Here is a 24887-nt window from a genome sequence, read left to right as displayed (position 1 = left end):
TCATGCCCCTCGACTCTTATAAATGCCATCTGGTTTCTGTACAAATTGTAAATAGCCTTTCGCTCCCTGTATTTTACCCCTGCCACCTTTAGAATTTGAAAGAGAATATTCCAGTCAACATTGTCAAAAGCTTTCTCTAAGTCTACAACTGCTAGAAACATAGGTTTGCCATTTCTTAATCTTTCTTCTAAGATAAGTCGTAAGGTCAGTATTGCCTCACGTGTTCCAACATTTCTACAGAATCCAAACTGATCCTCCCCGAGGTCCGTATCTACCAGTTTTTCTATTCGTCTGTAAAGAATTCGCATTAGTATTTTGCAGCTCTGACTTGTTAAACTGATAGTTCGGCAATTTTCACATCAGTCAGCACCTGCTTTCTTTGGGATTGGAATTATTATATTCTTCTTGAAGTCTGAGGGTATTTCGCCTGTCTCATACATCTTGCTGACCAGCTGGTAGAGTTTTGTCATGACTGGCTCTCCCAAGGCCGTCAGTAGTTCTAATGGAATTTTGTCAACTCCGGGGGCCTTGTTTCGACTCAGGTCTTTCAGTGCTCTGTCAAACTCTTCATGCAGTATCGTATCTCCCATTTCGTCTTCATCTGCATCCTCTTCCATTTCCATAATATTGTCCTCAAGTACATCGCCCTTGTATAAACCTTCTATATACTCCTTCCACCTTTCTGCCTTCCCTTCTTTGCTTAGAACTGGGTTGTCACCTGAGCTCTTGATATTCATACACGTGGTTCTCTTCTCTCCAAAGGTCTCTTTAATCTTCCTGTAGGCAGTATCTATCTTACCCCTAGTGAGATAAACTTCTACATCCTTACATTTGTCCTCTAGCCATCCCTGCTTAGCTACTCTGCACTTCCTGTCGATCTCATTTTTGAGACGTTCGTATTCCTTTTTGCCTGCTTCATTTACTGCATTTTTATATTTACTCCTTTCATCAATTAAATTCAATATTTCTTCTGTTACCCAAGGATTTCTAGCAGCCCTCGTCTTTTTACCTACTTTATCCTCTGCTGCCTTCACTACTACATCCCTTAGAGCTACCCATTCTTCTTCTACTGTGTTTCTTTCCCCCATTCCTGTCAATTGTTCCCTTATGCTCTCCTTGTAACTCTGTACAACCTCTGGTTCTTTCAGCTTATCCAGATCCCATGTCCTTAAATTCCCACCTTTTTGCAGTTTCTTCAGTTTTAACCTACAGGTCATAACCAATAGATTGTGGTCAGAGTCCACATCTGCCGCTGGAAATGTCCTACAATTTAAAACCTGATTCCTAAATCTCTGTCTTACCATTATATGATCTATCTGATACCTTGTAGTATCTCCAGGATTCTTCCATGTATACAACCTTCTTTTATGATTCTTGAACCAAGTGTTAGCTATGATTAAGTTATGCTCTGTGAAAAATTCTACCAGACGGCTTCCTCTTTCATTTCTTAGCCCCAATCCAGAATCACCTACTATGTTTCCTTCTCTCCCTTTTCCTACTGACGAATTCCAGTCACCCATGACTATTAAATTTTCGTCTCCCTTCACTATTTGAATAATTTCTTTTATCTCATCATACATTTCATCAATTTCTTCATCATCTGCAGAGCTAGTTGGCATATAAACTTGTACTACTGTAGTAGGTATGGGCTTTGTGTCTATCTTGGCCACAATAATGCGTTCACTATGCTGTTTGTAGTAGCTTACCTGCACTCCTATTTTTTTATTCATTATTAAACCTACTCCTGCATTACCCCTATTTGATTTTGTATTTATAACCCTGTATTCACATGATCAAAAGTCTTGTTCCTCCTGCCACCGAACTTCACTAATTCCCACTATATCTAACTTTAACCTATCCATTTCCCTTTTTAAATTTTCTAACCTACCTGCCCGATTAAGGGATCTGCCAGTCCACGCACCGATCCGTAGAACGCCAGTTTTCTTTCTCCTGATAACGACGTCCTCCTGAATAGTCCCCGCCCGAAGATCCGAATGGGGGACTATTTTACCTCCGGAATATTTTACCCAAGAGGACGCCATCATCATTTAATCATACAGTAAAGCTGCATGTCCTCAGGAAAAATTACGGCTGTAGTTTCCCCCTGCTTTCAGCCGTTCGCAGTACCAGCACAGCAAGGCCGTTTTGGTTAATGTTGCAAGGCCAGATCAGTCAATCATTCAGAGTGTTGGCCCTGCAACTACTGAAAAGGCTGCTGCCCCTCTTCAGGAACAACATGTTTGTCTGGCCTCTCAACAGATACCCCTCCATTGTGGTTGCACCTAGGGTACGGCCATCTGTATCGCTGAGGCATGCAAGCCTCCCCACCAACGGCAAGGTCCATGGTTCATGGGGGGATAGAATTGTTTATGTAACTATATACGTTAATTTCATGATTTAAACAAATAATTCGACTTAACTCTTGTAGCAGAAGAAACTGTTAAAAAGACGGAATCTTTCGACATATTTAGTTAATTTAATGAGTTAAGTTTTAATTGTAATTTCTGTAAATTTAACTTTGAACAATTTGCAGTTTTAGTGCCTTTATTGTGAGGGCCTGATTTTTTGTCACGAAACAGTCAGTCCGTGGCTGAGTTTCAGAACTATTGTAGCAATATGTGGCTGTTCGCCTGCTAACTATTAATGAGGCTTATGGAATGTTAAACAATAGTGCACTGGCCACATAACTGTGTAATATTGGAAGGGTTGTGAACAGTGAAAGTAAAAGACTGTGAAATGCAACTGTGCATTGGTCGGCCACATCGTTTTCAGTAGACAATACTTGCACTTCTGCAACCCATTTTTCAGTCGGTGTAGCAACACAGTACGTCGACACTGAGGACAACAAATGAAAAAATGAAGCAGGCGAATGTCGTCATAAACTTACTAGAAAATCTAGAACAGGATGATACAGAGGTAAGACAAGCAGAGAGCTGGCACACATGCAGCACTATCAATAATAGTAATGATAATAATTAACACAGAAATCATCACGGAGGATCTCACCCCACTAGAGTGTATGCTACAAATGAAGGAAATTGGGTACACAATGGACATGTTTATAACTGTTCAGGGAAACAGAAATGGGAACAATAACAGAAAATATCACAGTAACACATTTAACAGTAATCCTACCGTGGAGAGGGAAAACTAATATGCTTCCGGGGAGAGGCTTGCGCCTCTGAAGCAATACTATATTTCTCTTCTCGCTTAATTAGGTACGACTGCGACCACTGATTAACAGATGTCTTACTACATGAAGATAACAAACAAACAAAAAGATATAAGAAACTGAAACTGGCATACATTGTATGTAATTTAACTGTAAAAGTCGTTTTAGATTCTGGTACTGGCATTTCAGTGGTTGACTGCTACTTTTTGCAGCAAAATAATTTCCTGGAGGCTTGTCCTCAGTTACCATATTTACTCGAATCTAAGCCGCACTTTTTTTCCGGTTTTTGTAATCCAAAAAACTGCCTGTGGTTTAGAATCGAGTGCAAAGTAAGCGGAAGTTCTGAAAAATGTTGGCAGGTGCTGCCACAACTAACTTCTGCTGTCGAATATATGTAGCGGTACACAGGCTTGCTTTGCAAGCACAAAGATAAATACTGGTGCAAAGACGAGCTTTAGAGCTTTTTTTCCTCCGCCCCAAGTTTCGACCACTGCATTTTCATACATTATCCAACGTAGTAAATACAAATTCCGTATTGTTCTCTTCGAATGTAGCAGCATTTCAATGTATTACGAAAATCTGACTGGCAAGACTGTTTGGGGTTTTTGTCAATATGATCAACTCTACATTCTGAATGTTTTCCTACCTGTGAGAAGAGATGGATGCTAATAGGAACTTTTATGTATAGTGAATCACATGCAGTATTCTCTTCGCCATAAGAATAATACGAATATAAACATTTTGCCATGTATTCTTTCGTGTTTGCTGCTATCTCATTTAAATCCTGTCTTCCTAATAAACTACGAAACTAGAGTGAGACAACAACAAACGCGGAAGAATACACATATCGTGACATGTTTATATTCATATTATTCTTATGCCTAATAGTGATAGTCAGAAATGAAGCATGGCAATTGACTAGATTTTTAAATCTAAGATGACTCTAATTTCTGTGCAGAATGTAATGTACTAAAGAGGCATCTGCAAAGATTTTCAAACGGAGAAAAATTTTTACTAAACTCTCGTTGAGAACACCATCTGTCATACGCAGTCTATTATTTGGTTCTTGTTGATCATTATCAAAGAAAGTAGCAGTGTAAGTAACAACAAATAGCAGTCTCTTGCCATTGTTTCGCTAATGAGACAATCCCCCCCCTCTCTTTTTCCATTGTAAGCGGCAGTAGCGCGCTCAAAAGCAAGCCATGCCGCGAGCACCGACATGTCGAAAACACTCATTATCAGAATGCAACAAACAATGCATGACACAGTACAGAAATGTATTTTCAGCTTAGAGTGACGTAAACACTTATAACAAAGAGAACGGCACTTATGAGATCAAAGAAAAATAAGCAATCAATTCAAACCAGACGAAGCACGTGAAAAAGGAAGGGTACCCGTATAAATACGGACGGAGCACCTGACGCATAGCAATGGCTACCTGGTAAAGCTTAACTGCTAAGCTCATGACTCGAACCAAACTACTGTAGCTGTATCGACACTCATTCGACCTAAATTGTGTCTCATATTAAAATGGACCAAGTTTGTTTCGATTTGGAGGTACAGCCTAAAACTTTTCTCACCCTTGAATTTCGGGTCTCAAATTTTAGGTGCGGCTTAGATTCGGGAAAATTTCTTTTCCTCGATTTCGAGTCTCATTTTTCAGGTGCGGCTTAGTTTCGAGTGTGGCTTAGATTCGAGTAAATATGGTACCAGTCACAGGAATATAGACAACAGGGGTAACAGGCATGCAGGCAAACCAATAGATGCAGATCTGTTCATTAAATTTACATTTAAGACATAAACGTGTCAACAAGCAGTAATTTTAGAGGAAGGTTTAAATGCACATTTGATTTTACACATGGACTGGTTACTGGACAATAATATATTGTTAAACTTCCAAAATGGAACAGACAATCACATGTGGAGAAGGGGATTTAGATGCCATACATTTTGACCAAAGCAACACAATCAGATTAGGACTCACTTTAACGACAGAATCTACACTAGAACGGAAGGACAGACTCCAATTAGGTGCAGATATGGAACAGGTAAATGAAACAGATACAATTGACAACAGAAATGAATCACAGCACTATTAATAAATGAAAAGAAGGATATGATTTCCTTATCAAGCAGACAATATTAACGACCTCGTTTGCACGTTGAAGATTAAACCATACAACTCATTTTACATTAGATACCAGTACTGACACAGCCACTAGTATAAAAAGTAACTGAATGGAATGTTATAGAAATGTTTGATAGTTGTTACAATAATCAATTAAATGTTAAAAAACCAGGTGGCAATATACATATGGCGTAGGATGCAAGAACTCTAAATGGAATAGTGGAGGAACTGTTCCCCAAGTTTGAAGGAGTAAAGTATATCAGTACAATGGATCTCATGGCAGGTTACTCGCAGATTGCCTTACATGAAAATTCATGAAACTATACAACATTCATGTTTCAAAGAAGGTCATATCAATTCCAAGTGCAAGCATTCAGCCTAAACTTATCAGTCTCTGTTTTCAAAAGAGTTTTTGCTAAAGCAACAGACAATGAGTAATGAAGTAAGCTGTTGTTTTGTGTTGACAATGTGCATGGAAAACAAGGACTACACTTAGCAGAGTAAGTGTGTTTGCTGCACCTGGTATGATAATGATCAACATTGTTTCCCCCTGGTGCTGCTTCTCCCTGTACTGATTCACACACTGCACCAACATCTCCACAGAGACTCGTCCCTCCTGCTCATTAATGAGTTTGTCTATGGACTGAATTAACTCAGGTCCTAAAGCCTGCTTCAACATAGTCAGATTTGCGGCTGGTAACACTCCCATGGATTTGTCTGGTCAATACAATTGAGGCTCTAAAATGCTTAGGTGGGTTATTCTTGAATTTGTGCCACGTAGACGAAAGCAGGCTCCACTATTTCACATTATGTCACATTTATTAACAATACACTCCCATTCAGCTCTAACCTATTCACTGTCCTGAGCTTCCCCTTTTCGAAACGACTCTCACTTTCCAGAATGAGATTTTCACTCTGCAGTGGAGTGTGCACTGATCTGAAACTTCCTGACAGGTTAAAACTATGTGCCAGACCAAGACACAAACTGAGGACCTTTGCCTTTTGGGGGCAAGTGCTCTATCGACTGAGCTACTCAAGCATGACACACGACCGACCTGTGTTCACAGCTTTAATTATAGCAGTACCTTGTCTCCTATCTCCCAAACTTAACAGAAGCTTGGAAGGTAGGAGACAAGGTACTGGCAGAATTGAAGCTGTGAGGACTGGTCCTGAGTTGTGCTTGGGTAGCTCAGTCGATAGAGCAGTTTCCCGCAAAAGGTAAAGTTCCCAAGTTCGAGTCTCGGTCCAGCACACAGTTTTAATCTGCCAGGAAGTTTCAACTCTCACTTTGCTGAAGGTGGAGTACAACCAATGTGCCTCAAACTGGTGGAAGTAAAACTCAGTCCTAATCACCTCTTTCTTGCAATCATTTTCTGTTTCCTGACACAGCAGTATCTTCACTGCTCAGGAGTTCTGACCTTCTCTTAACAATCACTGTACATTTACCCTGACAAACTTTTTCAGTACCCTCCACTTAACAGGGAACCTGTGGACTATGCATCATCGGTACTGTAGCTGCTTCCCTTTACTGTAAAGGAAATAAATGTACTCCTTTGCACAGTTGGTCCTTGCTTCTGCCGTGTCTAGGTTAAAATAAAAAGGTAAGTTTTTATGACTAGATTAAAAAATCAACCCTAATTCTTGTGGTAGCTCCTTTCACACTTTCCATATCACCTCCAGGTACTAATTCAGTGAGAACAAGTTTACTCCGAGTCATCCTAGCACAGCCTGTCACTTGCCAATCATAAGTGACAAGTGATCACCAGATGGATTACTGTTCAAAAACCCATAGATACCAGTCACTGAATGCTGGCCCCTATTCTGTGAGATTCTTCCTACATGTCCATCAGGTGGCCTGAAGATGGTGTAATGTAGCAACGAAACCGGCAGCTTGAATAAAATAATATCTGGAAATCTTGACAGCTGAAGGTGTTTTGATTCAACATTTCCTAATGTTCTGGTTCACTGATTCCTCCATAGTTTACACACAGTTTTTTTACTTCTGCTGTCAGCTGGCATAGTAACCAAGTATTATTTAAAACACCTTCCATAAAACTTGCAATTTTCATGGTGTGTCACTCACTCACTGCACTGCTGTCTTTGTTTCACTACTTTCACCACGTCGTCACTGATCCTTCTAGGTTCTTCTCATCACCTGTCCGAAACACAGTTTTCAGAAGTAAGCCTCTAACATGAATCCAACCTGTCCTCCTCCTTGTATGTGGTACACTCCACAGTACCTGTGTCATCTCATCCCTTAACTTCTCGTAAGTCCCATGTATTCTCATATACAGTTTCCTGCAACTACTTTAAGCACTCCATGATTCTCTGCAACCTGCTGAAAAAAACTGTTGGATGCTTCCTTTACTCTTCTCACCTCGTTCTGCATCTCTCATGCGTTAAATATCACCTGTATCGCTCTGCGGTGACCAGTGCGTCACCACATCTTCTTGTCTCGCAAACAGTACTCCCCCTTTCCAGGTGCTGCTTCCGCAATGTTTCCACTCCATTTACAAATAGTAGTGTGGCTGTGACCCTCATCATCTCATCTCCTGAGGCCAGGGATATACCTTATCCTTTTCTGCCCCATAAAGTCACCTGCTACCCACAGCAGTACATCTCGCCTACACTATGCAACATGCTATACTTACAAAACACACACGTAAAACATAAATCTATGAGTACTCTTATCTTCTAGGTCTTAATGCATACAGACTTCGTATCACTGGTTCATCTACAACCTCTTGCCTGCACCTCCGTACCTTCTCTTTCACTTTGCCTTTCCAGTCTGACTTCTCAATTCCTGTGATAACTTCCGAATCTCCCCAAAAGGATTTCAAACATCTCGCATGTGCAACTCTCATCCTTGCTGGCAACTGAGTCTTGACATTCACTGGCGATGTAGTTTCCACAATGTGGTATGGCCCTTGACACATTGCAAAAAAATTTCTTTATTTTCCCCTCTGGAGTGAAAGAAGGTGATAACATTACCCACTGACCAACCTTGTATTGCGGCATCCTTGGTGTACAGCTTACTGTTTTAGCTTGCTTTTCCAGTGACCGTGTATTAACCATGGTGACAGCATCTTATGACCATATACCACCTCACACAGCGGCAGTCCTGAATTTAGGTGCTGCTTTGAGTTGTACACTGAGACCACATACACTAAATAAACATCCCAACTGTGCATTCACATAGTGTCCTAGTGCCTTCCCTATAGTTCTATGCACCCCTTCTGTTCTACCATTAGCTTGAGGCTGTAGAAGACTCGTTCACAATTTCTTCACACATAATAGCTTACAAAATTCCTTGAACAAATCAGACATTAAGTTGGTTTCCTAATCTGTCACTGTCATTTCAGGTTCTCCGAACTTCAATATTCAATCATTTACTTGGGCTCGTGCCACTGTTGCTGCCTTTTGGTTGGTCACTGGGACCATTTCCATGTAGCTTGCAAAATGGTCTATATTTGTGAGTACACATTTCTTCCCCACAGGTATACTGTTGGAGAACCTAAAACAGTAATCCTGAGTAACTGAAATGAAGCTAATACTTCAGGTAACCTCTACAATGGTACTCTCATCTGACACAAATCCACTATCTGTGCACACTGTATGCAATTCTGTACATATTTTGTCCACAATTGACTTCCTATTCTTCCACCAGTACCTCTCCGCTACTCTTCTGTTGGTAGACCTACAACTCCAATGACCTGATAACATGTGATCATGCACGTCCTGCAAACCTCTATCACCCCCCAAGCTTCGCTGAGACTAACGTTCATGGCCCCAACATGATTTATCTGCACAACAACCCATCCTGCACACAAAACATTGATTGTTTACTAGATTGTTCACATTCGTCATCTGTCTTCTGTGGTGCCTGTCACTCCTTAAGCTCATTATCACCTATTTGCAACACTTCTACTTTCTACTCAAATGGTCTGTGCTCCCATGTTTCTTTCTGGGTTTATATATGACCTCAAAATCTAACTCATTCAATCATACTGCTCATCATGGCAATCTACTGGATGGATCCCTCAACCCCAGAAGCCATCTCAATGCTGCACGATCCATTATCACTTGAAACTTTATCACATAAATATAACACTTGGAGCAGGTAATTCCACTGGTAAGGCTCCATATTTATTTTTCTGTTGTGGATTAATTCCTCTCGGCTGAGTTCATCTGTCTTGATGCATAGGCTACAGGAGGCTCCATGCCATCTATTTTTTGAGAGAACACACAACCAAGTAGATGGTTGGACACATTGCAGAACAGACAATTCTTTATTCAAATCTGGAAACACTACGATCAGAGTTGGTGTCAAAGTGTCCTTCAGTTTCTCAAAAGCGTGTTGACAATCCTCTGACCACACAAATTCTTTCAGAAAATGCATCAATTGTCTGGCAACATCCACAAATCCCTTTACAAATTTTCTAAATAATCCATGATTCCAAAAAATGACTGTATTTCCTTCACTAATTCAAGCACCGAAAATTCATGAATACCTTCAAACAATCTCAGGGTCCATCTTAACACCTATACTTGCTTATCATGTGACCAAGGCATGACATGACACCTCTTGTAATGCAAATTTACCATTCTCTGTACTTACTGTTAAATTTACAGCCCTCAATCTCAGGAATACTTCCCTTACGTATTGAATATGCTACACCGTATCACTCACAAAGATGACTGTCTCTATATCATCAAGATACACCATACATTGGCATGATTACAATCCATAATGAAGTTCATCCAACAACCTCTGAAATGTTGCTGTTGCATCCTTTAATTTGAAAGGCATACTCCTCTATTGATAATGTATCCACAACAAAGAAAATGCTATTTTTGGTCAATCCTCCAGAGTGACTTCTAGTTGATGGTAGCCACTCCTTAGGCCACTGTCAAAAAATACTATGGTTCCTACATCAACGTGTAGATGGTTTCAAAAAGTCGATCCAACTGCTGTGGACCTCTCCTTGTTAGTACAGAGTGTACCGTAATTGTTAATTCATACAGATCTCCAGGTAGAGACGTAAATATAGTTCTTGAAAGATTTGAGATTTTTATGAAAAAAATTTTGAAATCTAAAACAAAAGTCATTATCTACAGTGATTTCAAAATTGAAGTGACAAACAAAATGATGAGCATGTTACAAGAACCTATTTTTAATACATTTAAATCTCTAAATTTGTTGTTGTGGTCTTCAGTCCAATGACTGGTTTAATGCAGCTCTCCATGTTACTGTATCCTGTGCAAGCCTCTTCATCTCCAAATAACTACTGCATCCTGCATCTTTCTGAATCTGCTTATTATATTCATTTCTTGGTCTACCTCTACAATTTTCACCCACACTTCTTTCAAATATGAAATTGGTGATCCCTTGACGTCACAGAATGTGTCCTATCAGCTGATCTCTTCTTTCGGCCAAGTTGTGCCACAAATTTCTTGTCTCCTCAATTCTATTCAGTACTTCCTCATTAGTTAACCGACTGACCCATCTAATCTTCAGCATTCATCTGTAGCACCACATTTCAAAAGCTTCCACTCTCTTTTTACTTAAACTGTTTCACTTCCATACATTGAAATTCTTCAGAAAAGACTTCCTAATAGTTAAATCTATATTCGATGTTAACAAATTTCTACTCTTGAGAAAGGCTTCTGTTGCCATTACTAGTCTACATTTTATATCCTCTCTACTTTGTCCATCATCAGTTTTTGCTGCCCAAATGAAAAACCTCATCTACTACTTTAAGTGTTTCATTTCCTAATCTCATTCCCTTAGTATTCCCTGATATGATTTGCCTACATTTGCTTTTGTTGATCTTTATGTCCTCTTTTCAAAACAACATCCATTCTGTTCAAATGCTGTTCCATGTCCTTTGCTATCTCTGCCAGAATTACAGCGTCACTGGAAAACTTCAAAGTTTTCACCTCTTCTCCCTGGACTTCAATTCCTACTCCAAATTTTTCTTTGGTTTCCTTTATGACATGTTCAATGTACACATAAAATAACATTGGGGATAGGCTACAACCCTGCCTCAATCCCTTCTCAACCACTGCTTCCCTTTCATGCCCTCAACTCTCATTACTGCCATCTGATTCCTGCACACATTGTAAATAACCTTTCGCTCCCTGTATTTTATCCCTGCTACCTTCAGAATTTCAAAGTGTACTCCAGTCAACACTGTTAAAAGCTTTCTCTAAGTCTACAAATGCTAGAGATGTAGGTTTATCTTTCCTTAAGCTACCTTATGAGCCACAGGTTCAGTATTGTCTTACAGGTTCCTACATTTCCAGAGAATCCAAACTGATCTTCTCTCCTACCAGGTTTTCCATTCTGCTGTAAAGGAGTCTTGTTAATTCTAGCAATTGTGACTTATGAAACTAATAGTTCAGTAATTTTCACACATTTTTGGAATTGGAATTACCACATTCTTCCACAGAATGTCATCTACTCCCGGGGCCTAGTTCTGACTTGGATCTTCCAGAGCTTTGTCAAATTCTTCTTGCAGTATCACATCTCCCATCTCATCTTCATCTACATCCACTTCCCTCTCTATAATATTGGTTTCAAGTTCATCCCTCTTATTTAGAACCTCTATATACTCCTTCCTCCTTTCAGGTTTCCCTTCTTTGCTTAGGACTGGTTTACTATTTGAGCTCTTGACATTCAAACAGCTGCCTCTCTTTTTCCCAAAGGCCTCTTTAATTTTCGCGTAGGCAGTATCTATCCTTCTCCTCATGAAATATTCTCCTAACTCCTTACATTTGTCCTCTAGCCACTCCTATGTAGCAGTTTTGCATTCCCTGTCAATCTCATTTTTTTTTAATGTTTGTATTCCCTTTTTTGCCTGCTTCATTTGCTGCATTTTTAAATTTTCTCCTTTCATTGATTAAATTCAATATCTCTTGTGTTATCCAAGGATTCCTACTAGGCCTTGTGTTTTTACCTGTTTGATCCTCTGCTGCCTTCACTATATCATCTCTTACAGCTACCAATCCATCTCCTACTGTTTTCCTTTCCCTTGTTCCTGTCAAACATTGCTCGATGCTGCCTCTGAAGGTCTCAACAATCTCTGGTTCATTCAACCTACTCAGGTACCATCTCCTTAATTTCCCACCTTTTCCCAATTTCTTCACTGTTTATCTATAGTTCATAACCAATAAATTGTGGTCAGAGTCAACATTTGCCCCTGAAAATGTCTCACAATATAAAATATGATTCCTAAATCTCTGTCAAACGATTATATAATCAATCTGAAACTTTCTGGTGTTCCCGGTCTCTTCCACGTACACAACCTTCTTTCATGATTCTTAAGCCAAGTGTTAGTGATGATTAAATTATGCTCTGTGCAAAACTCTACCAGGCGGCTTCCTCCTTCATTCCTTTTCCATGATCTTTATTCACCTGCTATTTTTCCTTCACTTCCTTTTCCTACTATCAAATTCTGGTCCCTCATCACAATTAAATTTTCATCTCCTTTAACTATTTAAATGATTTCTTTTATCTCATCGTACATTTCTTCAATCTCTTTCATCATCTGTGGACTAATTGGCATGTAAACTTCTACTACTGTGATAGGCATGGGCTTGTGATTCTTGAGTTTCTCCCGGCATATTTGATAATCAAAATATCCACGGGTGTACTGCCGGTCTATAGTGTCCAACGGGCACAATATTTCGGTGATCAAACATGTCGCCATCATCTGATGATGGCGACATGTTTGATCGCCGAAATATTGTGCCCGTTGGACACTATAGACCGGCAGTACACCCGTGGATATTTTGATAGGCATGGGCTTATTTGTCTATCTTGGCTATGACAATCTGTTCATTATGCTGTTCATAGTAGTTTATCCGTATTCCTATATTTTTACTCATTACTAAAACCACCCCTGCATTACACCAATTTGTATTTATAACCCTATATTCACCTGACCAGTAGTCCTGTTCCTCCTGCCACCTAACTTCACTAATTATCACTATATCTAACTTCAAGCTACCCTTTCCCCATTTTAAATTTTCTAACTTACCTGCCCAATTGAGGGACCTAACACTCCATAGTTCGATCTATAGAACGTCAGTTTTGTTTCTCCTGATGACGACATCCTCCTGAGTAGTGCCCACCTGGAGATCCAAATAGGGGACTATTTTACTTCTGAAATATTTTACCCAAGAGGACATCATCATCATTTAACCATACAGTAAAGCTGCATGTTCTCGGGAAACATTACTGCTGTAATTTTCCCTTGCTTTCAGCCGTTTGCAGTACCAGCACAGCAACACTATTTTGGTTGATGTTACAAGGCCACATCAGTCATCATCCAGACATTTGCCTCTGCAACTACTGTAAAGGCTATTGCTCCTCTGCAGGCCTCTCAACATACAGCCTTCTGTTGTGGTTGTACCTATAGTACAGGTATCTGTATTGCAGACAGAGACAGGCCACCCCACCGATGGCAAGATCCATTATCCTAAATTTACATTGTACAAATTACAGTATCACATGGAGTAATGCCTGCTCGGATAATATTACAGTTAATTTTGCTAGAGATGTGTATGATGTCAGACTTTTTAGTGGTGTACTAGCAGACCTTTAATATTAACATTCTGCTGTGATCAGTTGTCTAATTCAAATACATAAGCCAGAAAGATGAATATATTAATATATTGACAGATTAGCTGATGTTAGCTGGATCTCTGTATACAACTCACAACATGGGAAGTGTGCTGAGATAACAGTGATTCATAATTTCCTGAAAAAACTCAATGATTTATGGTACTCTTGTTCATCATTAATCCAAAATTAGCCCTAAGCATAAACACAAAAAGAAACAGCTAAATTGGTGTACATATGTGGTGGCTCACATTAACGAAGAGATGCTCAGACTGTACAGAACACACAAAAACTTTGTAAAAAGGGCCTGAGCTGGATGATACTTATTACAGAGGTTATTTTCAATGCAAAAAGAACTACAAAGACAAACTGATCCTGGCCAAAAAAACTTGCACGTGAACGACAACTGTTAAGTGACACGGGATATCATCAATGAAGAAAAGTCCCAAATCCAAACAAAGGAGGCAGTGTTGGACCTTGAAGAAGTAAATGATTACTTTCTAACATCATTGAGTGAGCTGAAAAACAAAATTAATCAAAATGGCACTATTCCTTTAGATCTTCCTTTAGCCATAGTGCCAGTAGTGTCAGTGTCGTCCTAACCCCCGTCTGCTTCACGTCTGCTGTGCAGCGAGCTACGTTAATTTAAGTATTAACTGTATTTTTCTTACTTGTCACTTCTTCTTCCGTGTGTTTTTGCTTTTAGGAAGCTTTAATCGTCGAGTGCTATTAATAGTGTTCCATAGATTTCGTGTTTGTTTTGAATATAGTCAGAGAGAGTCCCTTTAGTCAGCCCTAGTGCCAGTAGTGCTAGTGTTTGTTTTCAATACAGTCCAGAGACAGGTAGTGCTATTTTCATTGTTTTCTACAAGAAGTGGTTAGCTATCACAGTTTAGCCAATAATCAGCCACCTTTAGTGAATTAGCAGTCTAGTTAAAAGTTGATTAAGTCTCTTCAGTAAATTGATTCCTTAGGATGGATAGGATGTGTGACTGCTGTGTACGGACGCAGGAGGAGCTGGCCACTCTTCGCGAACAGCTGAGCGTGTTGATGGCCGCGGTCAGCCGTCTTCAGGCTGCTGCCTCGGAGTGTAGCAGCAGTGGGGAGTCTGGTGCGTCACAAGGTACACCCCAGGTGTTACATGTTTCACCCACTGTCCCTGCTGTCGAGACATCTTCGCGTGTACCGGGTGCGGTTGGGCCACCCTCTCCCCAAGGGGAGTGGCGGGTTCAGCGGCATTCGCGGCGCACGAGGCGGAGGGTAAATGTTGAGGCTGGCCGTGTGGCATCGCCCGCTCTGCCTGCGAGTGGACATGTGGCTGCTCCTTCAGCAAGGTCCGAGCAGGGACACGGCGGGAGGGGTTAATTAGTTATTGGGAGCTCCAACGTTAGGCGGGTGATGGAGCCCCTTAGGGAAATACCGGAAAGGTCGGGGAAGAAGGCCAGTGTTCACTCTGCTTGTCAGGGGGTCTCATCCGAGATGTGGAGGATGCCCTACCGGCGGCGATAGAGAGCACTGGGTGCACCCGACTGCAAATTGTTGCTCATGTCGGCACCAATGACTCCTGCCGTCTGGGTTCAGAGGTCATCCTCAGTTCGTACAGGCGGTTGGCGGAATTGGTGAAGGCAGAAAGCCTCGCTCGCGGGGTGGAATCAGAGCTAACTGTCTATACTATCGTTCCCAGAACCGATCGCAGTCCTCTGGTTTGGAGCCGAGTGGAAGGCTTAAACCAGAGGCTCAGACGATTCTGCGGAGAGCTGGGATGCAAATTTCTCGACCTCCGCTATCGGGTGGAGAAATGTAGGGTCCCCCTGAATAGGTCAGGCGTGCACTACACACCAGAAACGGCTACAAGGGTAGCGGAGTACATGTGGAGTGCACATGGGCGTTTTTTAGGTTAGAGAATTCCCTCCCTAGGCCCGACAAGACGCCTCCTGAGACGCGGCAAGGTAGGAGTAGGCCAAATGCAACAGGGAATAACAATATTAATGTGCTAATAGTAAACTGCAGGAGCGTCTATAGAAAGGTCCCAGAACTGCTCTCATTAATAAACGGTCACAATTCCCATATAGGGACAGAAAGTTGGCTGAAACCAGACGTAAACAGTAATGAAATCCTAAACTCAGATTCGAATATATACCGCAGAGACAGGCTGGACAGTGAAGGGGGATGCATGTTTATAGCGATAAGAAGTGCAATAGTATCGAAAGGAAATTGATGGAGATCCAAATTGTGACATGATTTGGCTGAAGGTCACGGTTAAAGCAGGCTCGGACATGGTAATTGGATGTCTCTATAGGCCCCCTGGCTCAGCAGCTGTTGTGGCTCAGCGCCTAAAGAATAATTTCGAAAATATTTAGAGTAGATTTCCCCCCATGATATAGTTCTGGGTGGAGATTTTAATTTGCCGGATATAGACTGGGAGACTCAAACGTTCATAATGGATGGCAGGGACAAAGAATTCAGTGAAATATTTTTAAGTGCTTTATCTGAAAACTACCTTGAGCAGTTAAACAGAGAACCAACTTGTTGCGATAACATATTAGACCTTCTGGTGACAAACAGACCCGAATTATTTGAATCAGTTAATGCAGAACAGGGAATCAGCGATCATAAAGCGGTTACTGAATCGATGATTTCAGCCGTAAATAGAAATATTAAAAAACGTAGGAAGATTTTTCTGTTTAGCAAAAGTGACAAAAAGCAGATTACAAAGTACCTAACGGCTCAACATAAAAGTTTTGTCTCAAGTACAGATAGTGTTGAGGATCAGTGGACAATAAACCATCGTACAATATGCGTTAGATGAGTATGTGCCAAGCAAGATCGTAAGAGATGGAAAAGAGCCACCGTGGTACAACAACCGAGTTAGAAAACTGCTGCGGAAGCAAAGTGAACTTCACAGCAAACGTAAACATAGTCAAAGCCTTGCAGAGAAACAAAAATTACGCCAAGCGAAATGTAGTGTGAGGAGGGCTATGCAAGAGGCGTTCAATGACTTCGAAAGTAAAGTTCTATGTACTGACTTGGCAGAAAATCGTAAGAAATTTTGGTCCTATGTCAAAGCGGTAGGTGGATCAAAACAAAATGTCCAGACACTCTGTGACCAAAATGGTACTGATACAGAGGATGACAGACTAAAGGCCGAGATTCTAAATGTCTTCTTCCAAAGCTCTTTCACAGAGGAAGACTGCACTGTACTTCCTTCTCTAGATTGTCGCACAGTTGGCAAAATGGTAGATATCGAAATAGACGACAGAGGGATAGAGAAACAATTAAAATCACTCAAAAGAGGAAAGGCCGCTGGTCCTGATGGGATACCAGTTCGATTTTACACAGAGTACGTGAAGGAACTTGCCCCCCCCTCTTGCAGCGGTGTACCGTAGGTCTCTAGAAGAGCGAAGCGTTCCAAAGGATTAGAAAAGGGCACAGGTCATCCCCGTTTTCAAGAAGTGATGTCGAACAGATGTGCAGAACTATAGACCTATATCTCTAATGTCGATAAGTTGTAGAATTTTGGAACACGTATTATGTTAGAGTATAATGTCTTTTCTGGAGACTAGAAATCTACTCTGTAGGAATCAGCATGGGTTTCAAAAAAGACAGTCGTGTGAAACCCAGCTCGCGCTATTCGTCCACGAGCCTCAGAGGGCCACAGACACGGGTTCACATGTAGATGCCGTGTTACTTGACTTCCACAAGGCGTTTGACACAGTTCCCCACAGTCATTTAATGAACAAAGTAAGAGCATACGGACTATCAGACCAATTGTGTGATTGGATTGAGGAGTTCCTAGATAACAGAACGCAGCATGTCATTCTCAATGGAGATAAGTCTTCCGAAGTAAGAGTGATTTCAGGTGTGCCGCAGGGGAGTGTCATAGGACCGTTGCTATTCACAATATACATAAATGACCTGGTGGATGACATCGGAAGTTCACTAGGCTTTTTGCAGATGATGCTGTGGTGTATCGGGAGGATGTAACAATGGAAAATTGTACTGAAATGCAGGAGGATCTGAAGTGAATTGACGCATGGTGCAGGGAATGGCAATTCAATCTCAATGTAGACAAGTGCAATGTGCTGCGAATAGATAGAAAGATAGATCCCATATCATTTAGCTACAAAATAGCAGGTCAGCAACTGGAAGCAATAGCAGGTCAGCAACTGGAAGCAGTTAATTCCATAAATTATCTGGGAGTACGTATTAGGAGTGATTTAAAATGGAATGATCATATAAAGTTGATAGTCAGTAAAGCAGATGCCAGACTGAGATTCATTGGAAGAATCCTAAGGAAATGCAATCTGAAAACAAAGGAAGTAGGTTACAGTACGCTTGTTCGCCCACTGCTTGAATACTGCTCAGCAGTGTGGGATCCGCACCAGATAGGGTTGATAGAAGAGATAGAGAAGTTCGTTACAGGATCATTTAGTAATCGCGAAAGCGTTACGGAGATGATAGATAAACTCCAGTGGAAGACTCTGCAGGAGAGACACTCAGTAGGTCGGTACGGGCTTTTGTTAAAGTTTCGAGAACATACCTTCACCAAAGAGTCAAGCAGTATATTGCTCCCTCCTACATATATCTCGCGAAGAGACCATGAGGATAAAATCAGAGAGATTAGAGCTCACACAGAAGCATACCAACAATCCTCCTTTCCATGAACAATACGAGACTGGAATAGAAGGGAGAACCGATAGAGGTACTCAGGGTACCCTCCGCCACACACCGTCAGGTGGCTTGAGGAGCATGGATGTGGATGTAGATGTAGATCTCCTCGATTCTGAGTCAAGGTTCGCAAACTCCAGATGTATGGACTGTTACAACTTATCCAATTATGTAATCAAAAAAATAATACATCATCTGTCAGTCTCTTTCTATCACCTTTAACATGTGTTTAGAATCTTGAGTTTTCCTTGATGCACTCAACTGTGCTAAAGTGCTAGCAGCAGCCAGTCTTTAAAAAGAGAAATAAGGATCTGCCCCCAAACCACCAACCAATTTCTACTTTCCCAATTTTCTCGAAAGTTTTTGAAAATCTAATGTACAACCAGCTAAATAACTATTTCAGAAAGCATGATTCTCCAACAGACAATTTGGATTCCAACACGGCAAAAATACCACTACTGCTATCACTAAAGTTATTAGCCAGGTGTCAACTGCATTTGAAGGTAAGGATCTAGTAGCAGTTGTGCTTTGTTGTGCTTTGTGATCTCAAGACAAGCCTTCAGATGTATGCTCTTAACACCTTACTTGTAAAACTGGGATATTATCGCAAATACAACCTGCTTTTAGCTGTGATAAATTTGTATCTAAGCAAGAGGAGACAGTGTGTATCAATTAATAATAGATGCTCCTCTTTGAGAGAAGTTTGGAACCATGTAGGAGCAGGTTCAGCAGTGTGTTACACAGATGACACTGGTCAGTACCCACCATGATGTAACAGAGATGCATAGGCAACAAACGAAAAATTAGGGCTCACAATGAATTGTTCTCTTTTTTTTGTTTTCCCCTTCAAAGAACTCCTTTGTAATCCTAATAAAACACAGGAGCTAATTCTGGGTTTGGCTATAGTCATGGAAAGTAAATCAGTAAAATTCTTAGACTTTCACACTGATTTGAAATTAAACTGAGAGGAACATACTGTATTAGCCATGTCTGCAAGTATCATCATCATCATCATCATCATCATCATCATCATCATCATCACCATCAAATCTGTGATCGAGGACCCTGTAGATCATGCACTGACCTCACAATGCTCCTTCATAGATGGCGATCTTGTGCACCTTGGATCCAGTTGTTATGGACTCCTAGCTGGCAGAGGTCTTTCTTTCTGTAGCTCATTCTCCCATGACTTCCAGGGTCTTCTGATTGGACAGGTACCATCAGGTCTTTCCAAAAGTACGCCTTTTGCCTGAGAGGTGTCTGGTCTGCAGCAATGTGGCCTGCCAAGCTCATTCTCCGTACTTTCAGTTTTTGAACTATGTTCAGTTACCTCATCAGCTCATACAGTTCCTGGTTTTTTTCTACGTCTCCACAAGCAGATCCCTTCCTGGACAGGTCCAAAGCATATTTCCTACAGCATATTGCTATGGGGGCACTCCTGCTACGTCAATGAAATTCTGAAAATTATTTTTAAAATCTGAATAGTGATTACAGTTAAACCTAAGGAACAGTGCCATCCCAGATATTTATATTTATTAGTACATAAATCTACACAGTCTTGCTTAAATCAAAAGCAACTTAAATGAGTTCAACACCAGAGAGACTATACACCCTCACAACACCAAAGGCAAACTGAACCTTGATATACCGAGGCACCCAGAAAGACTGCACACTAATGCAAATGAACATACTTAAAAATTTTTAATAAACTTCCAATATCCAGTTGGACACTGTCCTATAATATTTTCAACATTAAGACATACGATTGGTTACTCAAAACCCATTTTACAAGATAGACGAACTACTTGAAATAAACGTGATTAACATTAGTACTTACAGATATTTCTGAAAAATATGGTACTACGTTGTAAAAACTCCCCTATGAAAATTATTCTTAATTGTATATTTAATGTTCAAACCTATTCTGCTGTAAGTGGTTGGTGGTGAATAAACTGAATATTGAACTTTCTTCCAAATTGTCATATATTGTGTATTTAACTTGGGAACTGGGACATTAAAGAACAGTATAAACATTTCATTGTTACATTTACATGAATCAAGATGCCTAGATGAATATAAAAAGGAAAAGATGTAGGGGAGGGAATTGGAAGGGGGGAAAACGAGGTTATTACACCCCCCCCACCCCCCCACCCTATTGTACTGTGTGATACCTAGAACAGACATTACTACTTATATGTCGACAGATGCTTTCACCCATCACTCGGATTTATGAGTCCCAAAGGGTCTGAGGCAGTGACTGTTGAGAGTGTCTCACCAACACTCTTGGTGATACAGGCCAGTTGTATATCAATGCTACAACATTTGAGCAATTTTCTCAAATTATAGTGCTTCAAAATGCAGGGAGGGCTCATGGTGTTGTTCATGAAATGAAAATATGACCTAAACATACCCCTCCACTGTTTTGCTATAATAATTTCTTCCCTGTGACTGCTGTTGTTGCAGAATTATACAGTTGTATTCTTAAGATGACCTTGATGCTCGATGAGATCATGACACCACATCTACTGTGATCTCCACACACTAGTGCACGATGCATGTCAACGTTATTCTCACTCCCTCCCCATCAGAGGGCAAATACAATGGGTAACAGTTCCGAACCAGGATTCATCTGATAATCGGTGGCTCTGTCTGTTGCAATGATCCTAATGCCCCAAGATTCAATTTTTACCTAACAATTGAAAATCTAGGATGGAATAACAACAATACGGATACGATACAATGTTACTCATCACTGTCTACAATTCAATGCCTCCCCTATGTAGTGAGTATCAAACACATCTACATCATAAATCACTGAATCACTTATATTTTTCCAAGATACAGCATCATGCTCAAGCAGATATTTCCTGTCAGGCTGCTTAAGTTTAGGTGTGACATATGTGCCTTAAGCCTCCATGTTACATCTGTGACACAAGCATTTTGAAATCACAATCAGTCATCATTGGGTCATGCAAACTGACACCCTCAGAAGTCTTGTCACCATGTAACCTTTAGAGTCGCTGGATGGTTTTCAACCAAAATAGGACGACAAGAACAAAGAGGACCAATCCACATGTGTGGAAACCAACACAAAATTAAGTTTCATGTTAAGCTTCAAGAATAACACCTCTCAATATGTAACAATATTATGAAAAGGAAATTTGCTACTCACTGTATAGTGGAGATGCTAAGGCACTGATAGGCACATTATGTTCAATACATCATTGGAATCTGGCATAATGGTGGGTGTCAGTGAAATGCGCTGCCCGGGGTTTCAAGCATGGACTGTGACATCGCGTATTATGGTATGTTTCTAGGGAGAAGTATGGTTTCCTAGCATTAATAGGACTTGCAGCATCTGTGTAAGAGAATCAAAGCAGTCCCAGTTTTGTGTATCTCTTCTGATCTTCATGATGTGCGTGTACAGCTTTTCCTCTAACTACATAATCTCTCTTCAGTGTGACGTCACTCTTTTTGGCACTTAATAGTACTTACATCTTGATGTGTCTTAAGTAGAAAAACAATCCTTTCATCTCAATTATGCCTTAAACAATGTCTTGCATACATCTTCCAACACCATAGTTCATTTTACATGGCAGCACCATAAAACAACTATCTGATACTGCCCCCCGACAATCTCCTGCCTTCAGAGCCTACATACTGACTGCAACAGTTTTCCTTATAAGTAAAATCAGGACAGGCTGCTTTTCAGTGCCCACTTAAAACTGTAATATATTGATGAATTTGGAAACTTCACTGTTTCCAAGTAATTATCAAGCAGAGTATAGAGCTCACACCTTCTATCGCATACCTTGTAACCACAGGATACAATCTGCATCCCTTAACCAGGATGTATGGAGATGTGAATGTGCTTTCAAGGCCAATAAGAGATGTTAAAGTAGAACTATGCACTTACATTATGAGGAAGTGAAGAAAACATTTACCTTAAGAGATCACTGAGTTGTTGTTCACTGCAGTCAACAAGAAGGCCAAGATGAATGAGGTTAAGTAATCTGGTGCGACCAAGAAAGTTTGGATCTGCTGATGAACGGAGGTCCGAATTACCAACACGTTTGTGCCCTTTGTACATTCCTCGAGCACCACAGATCTTCCTTAGCAATCTTTTTCGCTCTTTCAGTAAGACTTCTGATCCACAACCCCTGTAAACAAACGACATAACATGAACATTCATTACAAATATCTTCTGGCTGGCTGGTGAGGATGAACGAATTGTTACTGCAATTATGAACACCACTTCTCTACTATTAACTGTTTCATAACAAGAAAAATGATGACATGATGATACAATACAATGGTGACAAAAAAATACAACCAAGATATTTTACATACAGTTCATGATCAAAACAGATTTCAGAATTTCAGTTTTTTAAAGTGTGTTACTAAACAAAATGTAACAGGCCACTCATCGCATTTAGTAATCTTCTCACATGTTCCAAAACACACCACTGAAAACCATCATGCTCTGCACAATATTACTTTTACAACATGTTTGACATGACCTCATTCACCAAGAGCCAAATCAGCCAAAGATGTTACATGACATATACTGCTCATATTGCAAACAAAAGCAGCTTACACCTGTTTCACTAATAACTTATTTTTAATTTATTATTTCATATTGTTTCAATAATCAATATCAAAACTGACACTTGCAAATTTAATTTTAATATAAAAAACTTCCAAATAAATTAATTACTGCAGCAAGTTATTGAAAAAAGAGCCTTCCCAATACATCTAATTAACTTTGTAAAGGATTTTACAAAGAGACAAAAACTATAATCAATAAAAGGAGATAGCTTCTGTAAACAATTAACAACGACACAAGGAGTTACAATGATGTAGCCTGTCTCCAATTCTTTTCAACATCTACATATGTGACTTAGTCAGGGCTTGGAAATAAGATATCATCTATGGCATAATGATCAACAGACAGATGTTTTAATACTCTGCTATACACAGATGATCAAATAATAATTCAAGAAATGAAGATAATCTTCAGAGAACTGCCAATCAGTTTAGTTTCTTGGCTTCTAAATATAACATGAACATCTGCATTATTAAAACAAAGATTATGGCATTTAGGGAAAATCTCCTACAAGATCTTAAAGTGGAGTAAATAATGTTAAATTGGAACAGGTAATACACTTTCAGTACCTCATCTATGAAATAGGATGAAATAAGATTCTAAAATTTAACACAATCTGTGGAACAGTTAAAAGTAATGAACAAAACAAATTGAGGGAGGGAGGGGGAGGGGGGCATAAGAGACACAGATCAAGTTTTACGTCATTGCAGTACCTACTATTCCCTTTTGATCTGAAACCTGAGTGCCCAGCCAAAAGGGTGTGACTAGGATCCAGGCTGTGGAAATGAGATTTCACTATAGAGTTTAAAGGTGTCCCAGAGAAGATTACTTCAGAAATGAAGACAATAAGAATGAATTATAAGTTGATTTGATGCACAGCAAAAATAGATCTAAACAGAAACAGACTGCGGAAACATGTAGATAGGTAGGATAGGATGTATGAATATAGACTTTCATAATAAATTCTTCATTACAAATATAGGGACAAGACAGAAGGCCATAGAAGATATAGCTGGACCTCGTTGACCGGAACAGGTGAAATCACCTAATCCATGAAGGGAGAAGGAGAAGGAGAAGGAGAAGGAGGAGGAGGAGGAGGAGGCTCCGAAGAAGAACAAGAATTAATTACATACAAAATGACACTTTTCAAATTATTTTTGAACCAACATGATTCAAGTACAGATGTCACTTAATGGTATATCTCACTTAGATTCATGCCTATACTTTGTCTAGATGTCATTTAAGTTATAAATTGTGGATTAAAAAAAAAATGTAATAAGCTTCATTGGATTGCCATGTGAATTAAGTAAGTGTATCATGTTGTTTACTAAACAGTGAAAGCACAGTTTAATTAAAAAGAAGAACATGTTCTTTCACTTAATCCCTGTGGAGCCCCACAGGTATGCCATCTGGTCCAGTTGCTTTTCCAAAGTTGAGAAGTTTTAGCCAGTTTTCTATTCTGTGATCAGCTATCTCACTATCTGTCATTCCAGCTTTTGTGTAGTGGTTGAAAGGAGGGAGTCCATTACGATTTTCTGCAGCGAAACAATTTCAGAAGAGCAAATTGTATTCAGTCTTCTTTCTGTCAGCTTCTGTTTCAGTGCTAGTATAGCCACTAAGCAACTGGAAAGATGATTTCAACCTGCTTACTGACATTACGTAGGATGGTTTGTTTGTAAAAAATATA

The 24887-nt window shown here is 40.1% G+C and overlaps 1 protein-coding gene across 2 annotated transcripts in view; it reads right to left on the bottom strand.

Annotated features, from left to right (window-relative positions):
* The window catches only part of LOC126354759 (TATA box-binding protein-associated factor RNA polymerase I subunit B), a 292430-nt gene that overhangs the window by 121845 nt on the left and 145698 nt on the right, over nt 1-24887 (bottom strand). For both annotated transcript variants that reach the window (XM_050004643.1, XM_050004644.1), the window contains exon 6: nt 22539-22754. In XM_050004643.1, coding sequence (XP_049860600.1) covers nt 22539-22754 — 216 coding nt within the window. The remainder of the gene's footprint in view (nt 1-22538; nt 22755-24887) is intronic.

Source organism: Schistocerca gregaria, chromosome 3 (genome assembly GCF_023897955.1).
Source record: "Schistocerca gregaria isolate iqSchGreg1 chromosome 3, iqSchGreg1.2, whole genome shotgun sequence".
NCBI lineage: Eukaryota > Metazoa > Arthropoda > Insecta > Orthoptera > Acrididae > Schistocerca > Schistocerca gregaria.
Note: the sequence above shows the minus strand (reverse complement) of the source record. Positions and strands in the feature narration are given on the sequence as shown.